The sequence below is a fragment of the Strongylocentrotus purpuratus genome, unplaced genomic scaffold (assembly GCF_000002235.5).
Source record: "Strongylocentrotus purpuratus isolate Spur 01 unplaced genomic scaffold, Spur_5.0 spur5_contig_858, whole genome shotgun sequence".
NCBI lineage: Eukaryota > Metazoa > Echinodermata > Echinoidea > Camarodonta > Strongylocentrotidae > Strongylocentrotus > Strongylocentrotus purpuratus.
Window position 1 is genome coordinate 512,333 of NW_022145566.1, and position 8,959 is coordinate 521,291.

The following is an 8,959-nucleotide window of genomic DNA, read 5'->3' on the forward strand; positions in this document are numbered from 1 at the left end:
AAGTACGGCCTCCGTACGATAACGTGGCAACCGCACAGAGACCGTACGTTGTAAGCACGTTGTAAGCACGTACAACGCACTTACCACGTGCGCAACGTACGATGCACGCAACCGTTCACGGCCAGGCGTGGCGTGCGGGCCACATACTTACACAGTGCGTGTGACGCGCGTTGCCGGTATTCCCTCCCTGACTTTACCACTCCCTCCCTACGTTTTCAGAAAAACGTGACGGCCGTGGCCTCCCCAAAAACCGTACGGACTAAAAACACGCACGGTGGGATGTGACCAACGCTTAGGTCCCACTTTGTATGTCATGTCTCCTGTGCCCATGATTTCAATTCGGGAAGTCTAGAAACATATGGTATCTATATGAATATTACTACATGTATAATAGTTTTTCTGTTTTCGAATGGTGACCATGCTGTATTCAAAGGCCAAATTTCTAATTTCTGACGGAGACATACGTCAGCTAATGACGGCTAGTGTACGTCCGTTTCATTCTAATTGCGTTAACTATCTACACTCATCAAGCCTTTGGGTATGATTGGCGTAGGCATAAATACCTAAACGCAGTGTTTGCATCTCTCATATTTCAAACAATTGTGTACGATACGAACTCACATGGCGCGTCAGATGCTGACGCAGCCTTGCGTCAGTAAAATGATTGACGCCTCGTGCGCGACCAGCATTAGGAACATGTTGCAATCGCCTGACTAGTACATGCCTTTAATTCTACTGCCTTTTAAATGTTAACTGCAAACATCGAACCGAATCACATCATGTGCCTTCTCTCCCGTAGGTCCACGGTCACATACCTTTTCGCATTGCCGACAATAAATCTAATTTCACCGGGATAATTCTACCTCGAGTTACAGGAGTAAATCAATTTGCACGAACATTACAAACACATTCAATCTTTGGTGTAAGCTCAATTACTTCGAATCAGAACCAGGGCAATGCACCATCTTGAATGTGAATCAAGAAATCCATTTAATTTCCTTCGTGTGCCCCTCTTGGGTGACTTATTACTCTACCATTCTTTAAAACATGTAGAAGCAGTTGGAATTCTATAATCAAACCCAGTTTACTTGAAATGTTTCTCTATTGATTGGGTTATTGGGATGGGATGTATAAATAGCCAATTTGGCCAAGTGGGTTTTTTATTCCTCTCCCGACCCTTAAACTTTCCAGATATACTAGTAAAGCTTGTCTGCATCATTCGTTTGGGTTTAGCGTAGCGTGTGTCGCGAGATTAAGGGGGCACCGCCATAAGGGGCACCGCCATGAGGGGCGGGGACACCAGAGACCGTTCTTATAGTCAGTGAATGAAATCAGTAGGGTCCATGATGAAATGGTCTCGATGAGGGGAAGGATATCGGTGGAGTCGTTCAGTCTTCTTTTTATGTTTACTTTTCCTTCTCCGTTTTTCGTTTTCCATTTTTTCCGTCGTTTGGTTCAGGTGCTCGTGTCCCAATATTTCCTGGAGCAACGCGGTTTGTTTAAATTCCCATTCTTTACACGATATTACCACATATTAGGCATTTAATTTTGCTTTATTGTATGGCGACCAAAATGCAACTTCACGCACAAACCATTGCAATCTCTGACTTGACCGGGCACGGCTAGGGTACTGCAAAGTTTATTCATCATCAAATTGATAGTTGTTTTTCTTTTTACATTAATTTCTTGGATCAAGAAACATTGTAACTCATCACTGTTTACGTACAGTAACGATGAGGAATTATAGTTATGAATAACAATAAAAACATGTTATTCATATCATCACGGAATGTACTTTATCAAACACTATGATTTACAATATTGACATTCACATTGTATGACAAGGGTCTACAACATTCGTTTTTTTTACTTGCCAATTTCCCCCCGACAAATACACCCACGAACTTCACAATCAAATCTGCTCTTGTTTAACCTAAACGTAGAAGCGTTGAGGAATGCTTGCTATAATGTTGGCGTTGCATGTCGTGCTAACATGGACACACATCTCTTGATGTGACTGATTAGTGAGAGGTTGGAGTGACACAGTAATATTTATGAAGCAAATGTTTATCCTTAACCCACTCTCAGTCGAGGGGGTGAATGATGAGAGTAAGGACATATCCCCTTGTTGACTCTCTTGAACAAGCATTGCATGAATAAATTGGTCTTTAGTCATGATTGTACTTATGTGCAGAGCAGGCGCGGATCCAGGATTTTTTAGGGGAGGGGGGGCCCAACTTTTTTTCTTTTTTTTTTCGCTCCCGAAAATTTGAAAATCGCGCCGGCCGAAAATTCGCTCGGTAGGGGGAGGGGGGGGGGGGGGGGGGGGGTAGTGAGCACATTTTTTTGGGGTCCTCGAAAATTTAAAAATTTGCACCCCCCCCCCCCCCCCTTTGAGCGCCAGGGGGGGGGGGGGCCATCCCCAAAAAAGGTAAAAAATCACGTGTTTTGACACTTTTTTTCCAGGGGGGGGGACCGGGCCCCCGGCCCCCTCCCCCTGGATCCGCCACTGGTGCAGAGAGAGAGAGAGAGGGGGGGGGTAAGGGATGGTGGTCTTTGTCTTCTTTCTGAATTAATCTAATGTCATTATTATTGAATCAAAATGAAACATGTTTGCTAATGGTAACAAAGTATTATAAAATAATCAATGAGGACTGATATTCATAGCACGTATAGGCCGGCCCTAAGTGTTTTTTTTTTCAAGTCTGTATTGTGAAACACTCTTTTACCATTATGAGTGAAGACTTAATCATCGTGAACCTGGGTTCTCTCTTTCTTGGTGAAAGCTCTCAGATGGAAAGTCTTCTTGATAAAAGACGAACAGTGAATGGGTCCTTACATTCCCTAAGTCTTGTTTGTTAATGTTTCAATGTCAATTTATAATTGCTTCTTTGGAAAGGGAAATCATTTCTTACTGCACACATCTGTAATCGACTTTTTGTTACAATAATCATTAGTCCATGAAAAATTATCTAAATTAATCTTCCGAAACATCGCCTGTCCGCATTGGATTAGAATTGTAAATGTTTTGACAAGAAAATGGGACGCCTGGTAACGCAGGCGGCGTTATGATCGCAGCTTACGTGTGAACTTGACGCGTGGAAACATCTCATTTCCCGCCCAAACCGTGTCGTCTGCTGACTGTTTCCTCTCTTACGTATCGAAGATGTCGGCTGACTGATGAAAGTGTGGGGGTCATGCCATTGCAGTCCAAAACGTCTTGAGGATTAGATATAAAACAAATACAGATTTAGTTTAAAGGTACTATGTCCCATTTGCAGGCCAAAAAATGAAAAGGTTAAATTCCAACGACATTTGAAAGACAATACTAATTAAGAACTTCCCTAAAAAAGAGGGGGCTTGAAAATGTCTTTAAGTGGGAAAATAACGACTATTAGTTGTCGAATCGACTTAGGAGCTATAGAGCCAGTAAGTAATAGTCTGCTTTTCACACCATTGTACCGAATAGTCGTACGTTTTATGATGCACAAAGATTCAATCAGTTTAATTTGGGCCATTACAAGAAGTGGGTTATTGATGTAGACAATGCTCATGTACCCTTTACAGCTCATTTTATGTATGTTATTACCAAAGATGGAAAAAAAAGTCAGTCAGTCAGTTACTCAATAGTAAACGGGTTTCCTTGCATAATTTGAATATTCGGACACTGCTAACGTTTAAATTTCACAGATAGGACATACATGACATATTCATTATACATGCAAAGTTCTACAAAAGGGACATAGTATCTTTAAAGAAAGGGGAAATTCGTTCAGACTTGCGTTATATTGTCATCCGAATGAGGTATTAATCGGTTTTGTTGACTGATGCATTTCCGTTTTGATGGCTACTCAAGATTCAGATACGCCTTGATGATTTCCGAGTTATTCATTTATGGAAATAGTCGAAGACATTCGTAATTCTTATCACAACATCTCTTCCGTTTGAAATCACATGATATCTTCATGTGCGCCCGGTCTGAAGGGGCTGATTCATTTTCTTAATCACGTACATTGATCCTCCGTCTTTTTAGATATTTTTCTACATGTAGGCCTATAATAATATTGTAGGATAAATGTGTTAACATTTCTTTTGATTTCTTGATATTCTTTTATTAAAATGTTTTTCGTTGCTATTGTTTACTACATGTTTGATATATTTAATATGTATTTATTACACAGTAAAATATAATAGATTAAATAATAGACAGCCTGACCAGATAGACATTAATGTTTGGCATGTATCAGCATATACTGTATATAACTATATACCACTGTAGAGTTCTAGCATAATATATCTGATCATCAATTTATCATAAAACAATAATGTTAGTTCCTTATAATAAATCTCATGAAGTCATGAATCACCAATTAATAACAAATCTCATGAATATGATATAATTATTTGCTGTTATGGACATTACCATCCTTTTTTAAAACTTTTGTTAACAACATTGTTCTGCTTTATTTTCTTCAATTCTCGTATAGTATCATTACTCGATTGAAGATGTGACTACAAGCAACCGAAGCTTGTAGGCTACCCTGTCTTCAGTATACCAATCAAGGGCAGAGTACCATCAAGACATACAGGTGAGATCACTAATACATTACATAACGTGCCAAAATCAATCTGATTATGATTTTGTATTATTTAACAGAATTGTGATATAAATTAAATTGCGAGATTATGGAACATGCTACAAAAAATTAGACAATGCAATTTAATTGTAGGATGATATGAATGATTATTCTCTTGTTTTGTTTTCTCTCTCGATTAGAGGAGCGCTTAAACTATATTAATAATAATAGTATGGCACACAAAATTGACACATGATGTTTTATAAAAAAGTCACGAAGTGTTCGGAGCATGGGGGGGGGGGGGGGGGGGTTGAACTGACATTGCGTATCATTATTTCGTTTTCTCTTGGATAATTAGATACAAATGTAAATGAATAATTTATGATGTTCTGTTTTTCTCGTCCACAACATGGAGAGGCTTAATTTCTCTTTTAAAAACATGTTTATGTATATTGCAATTGACTAAATACTATTTATCTTTCTGTGATGTGTTGTAAAGTCCCCCCCCCCCCCAAAAAAAAAAAAAAAAAAAAAAAAAAAAAACAACAATAATAATAATAATAATAATAATAATAATAATAATAATAATTTTTTTTTTTTTAATTAAAAAAATTGTACTTTTGTTCTTACTGTATTTTATTTGACACGAACAAAATATTGATGTGTGTGTTAATGATGCTTTATATAAGTGATCACATAATTTCACCGAAAATTGAGATTTTAAATCATTTTCTTCTCCTTTTGTCAGTATTTAGTGTGGAGTTTCCATGCACGGGAAAAGGAGTAGGCTCAGCTCTTGTCAGTTTTCGTCTTCGATTTCAGACCGAAAACTACGATGGCCAAGACATCAAAGCATCACCACTCAACTTCCAGATAGAAAAAGAATGCGAGAAATGTAAGTTTTGAGAGGTTATCATTGCGAAACATGAGTGTATGTTTCAATGTAGATTTGATAAGATTTTACCGTTTTCATTGCTTCATAATTAGACCCGACTAAAGAATATACCCTCGTAAAGGGGATGTCCACCCTGATATTAACTTGGTTTTAATGAAAGCAGAAAAATAAGAGGGAATAGGTCATTGAAAGTTTGAGCAAAAACCGATTAATAATTTCCCCAAGGGACGGAATTGTTGTGATCACGTGACAAAGGGTTGTCATTATCAATTATCATCCACGATCGGGGCCTCATCGAACTAAAATGTTAACATTAATCAAGTATAGTTTCCTTAGAAAATTTCATGTTTTCCCAAATTTTCGCATTTCCCCCCATTTCTTGTGTCTGGAAAGATGAGGGTGTGTCTACATCCACAATCGAAGTCTGCCATCCGCCATGTTTAGAGGGGGGCGTGTGCAGTCCAGAAGGGAGATGTGATTGTAAGGAGGGGTACTACGGTCTGCGATGTTCACAACGTATGTATATATACCTTTTACCCCCCCCCCCATTCTACACTCTACCAGAAATCATCTTACTCTACCCCTCCCCCCCTTTAATAGTGCCGCTGTTCTCACCCCAATCCCATCTCTCTCTCTTTCTCTCTCTCTGATTCTCTCGCTTATTTTTCTTCTTTTTTCCCTTCTCTACCCACTCACTCTTTCCCCATTGTTTTCTCCTCTCTTCCACCTTGAATAGTTCTCACCCCTTCTCGCTCTTGCTCTCTGTTTCCCTAGCTTACTCTCTATCTTTTCTCTCCCCCTCTTTACCAACTCACTCTTTTCCCATCGTTTCCCCCTCTCTTCCACCCCTTTAGTACATTTAATTAGCAAATTTAAACACTCCAACGTTATTAAATGTGCATTAATCTATTTCATGCTTGCTCCCTTCACTCATCTCCTGATGAATATGAATCTTTACTATCAACAATTTAATTTAAATACATTACACTTATTTCTTGCATCCCGTTTCGTCATGGTTTCGGTTTGACCTTATGTCAGATAAATAAATAATTGCCTTACTGATCTAGATCAATTCATATCTTTTTTGATCTTTCAAACATTGCAAATCATGAATGTTAAGTTCAGCGAGGACATCCTCGAGATTCAGGCGATTTATATGATCATTTTCTTTTGAAGATTGTATTCGTCACATGTACAAGGAAGAGGATCATTATTTTAATCAGCACGATTTAAGCAACATTATTTCGGAAAGGGGAGAAGAGAATAAATTGTGAGTGATTCATTTCGACCACCAATGTCTCATATCTATGGAGAATCATCTAATGTCAACACAATCGCAGTTGAAAATTGAATAATAAATAGATTTAGCAGTCATCATCATTTTCTCAAATTCGATTTCCTGTCTATACAGCTCTTTGTATTCCACATTGCTACAATGGTGGTACCTGCATCAAGCCGGGACTCTGCGCATGCCCAGAAGGATTCAGCGGAAAAATCTGCCATTTAGGTATCCTGCCGATTTACTTTTTTAAATTCATCTGCCCTTTCTTTTAAATAAATTTTAATGTATATTGACATCATTTGAGGCAATATAGGGTCCTGATTAAAGAAAGATAGATTGAGTGTTGTACTAGTAGCCTTAATCAAGAAAACTGAGAGTTTGAGAGTGTTCTATTTCCGTATGGAGCAAAATAAATTCCATGAGAAGCGTTTTGAATATTATTAATAAGTATATGATTGAAAGAACAATATGAGTATCATGTATTGATCTTTAAAGATGATATGTATATTCATTTTGACTCTGCTTAGTAAGTGAGATATCCTTTTAAAAACAAAACATATACTTATGTAGGCCCGTTTCCCTCTTATTAATTTCAACCTTTCTCTTTATCGTTTCTAACTTTTAGCATCATGTAGGGATAACTGTTTCAACCACGGTCGTTGCATAGCACCAGGAAAATGCAAGTGTTATCGGAACTGGTTTGGTGATATTTGTCAGTACCGTAAGTAAATGCACGTTTCTTTTCATTTTATCAAAACAATGACAAAATAGTAAGCCGATATCTATAATCTACCTAAAAAGTCAAGGGACAAAGGGGGTTATTGTCCCCAAAATACACTTTTATATATTTGTTGGCCCATTTAACATTTTATTGGCGATTGCATATTTAACAAATAATGTATTTTTGTTTTATAATGAAGAAGCCAATATATCTGTACAGTAGGTCTCTCCTCCAGCTATGGAAACTCTTCATAAAATTACAATCAGCTATCTAATCGAAAGGGTGACGAAAATGTAGTTTATGTGTAAATTAAATTTAACAGCACCCATATGATGAAAATAACCTACTTTGAAGAAAAAAAATCATATCCCAGACGTTGTTTTATATTTATTTTTTGTTTTTGTTTTAGGGGGGGGGGGCACATAATATGTTTTAACTGAAATGTGAAAGCGTTATTCTTTCGAATACAAAAAGTGTTGAAACTTCTTAACCTTTGCTTTGTTTGGGATTTTCATGTACAGCTGTGTCGAGAGAAAAATCCGAAGGTGCGCAACCGGACAAGGATAAAAGCATGCCGAACATTGACAAGATGAAAGAAGGCATCAACAGTAACTATTCATCGGAATGAAGTACTCTATCTGAAGCCGTCTGAAGAACTTTATGAAGGGATATCCATATTGTGGATGGAAAGTCTGGATACATGAACAGGGAATTGTGTCAGACGATATAGGCATGGGGATGAAATATTGGCATTATCACGATTTTACTTCTTGGTCGGAACCATGAAGCCTGTGTCACTGATATGATAGGTCGATATTGACGGTTGCGAGAGTTGAAAGGGAACTGGTACTCAAATTAATTATGTTGATACTAGGAGAGACTTGGTTTCCTTAATTAGTTGACTATAATGGGAATTTGTTTCTCCTATGCCAACTCTGGAACCACAGAAGGGAAACAGTGCCAATGATCATCCGATAAAATTTGATTGATACTTTGACATAAATTTTTGAAACGGTCATGACTGTGAGTGACTTTCCTTTTAGAAGTAATGCATTCCTCTAACTAGGGCAACATATTTTCCTTTGCTGCAGCTACGGAATACCCAAGGATGGCTGTCAATATCTTTAAGACTGAACGATTTTTTTTCGAAGCTCAAGACTGCATCATGTGATACACGTTTGCTCAGTCTAAGGAGTAAGGATCTTAACTCCTTACTCAGATGCTCGACGTTCGTCTAAATATTGAATTGAAGAGCGCCAGCTTTCGATTGTATTTTGAGCACTGTCAGCTGCAACGCCAACTAATATTTTCAAAGCATTGTTCAAATTGTTGTTAGTAATTAGATGCATAAAACCTTCAAAGTGGTTGTTTCTATTTAAGTCGAATAATGCACCTTACAGTAAAATGTTGTTCAAAGTTTCCTACATTTTTGTCTATGTTATCTGATTAGAATGCAGAATGAAACATTTATCTACCATGTTAGA

General features: G+C 37.7%; 1 protein-coding gene across 1 annotated transcript; it reads left to right on the plus strand.

Moving 5' to 3' along the window:
* Nucleotides 1-3,799: 3,799 nt before the first annotated feature.
* LOC115929319 (wnt inhibitory factor 1-like) lies at nucleotides 3,800-8,959 on the plus strand. The gene is made up of 7 exons (XM_030998057.1): nucleotides 3,800-3,804; nucleotides 4,507-4,589; nucleotides 5,326-5,472; nucleotides 5,866-5,988; nucleotides 6,884-6,979; nucleotides 7,380-7,475; nucleotides 7,997-8,959. The coding sequence occupies exons 1-7, from the start codon at nucleotides 3,800-3,802 to the stop codon at nucleotides 8,101-8,103; spliced, it is 657 nt and encodes a 218-aa protein (XP_030853917.1). The 3' UTR covers nucleotides 8,104-8,959.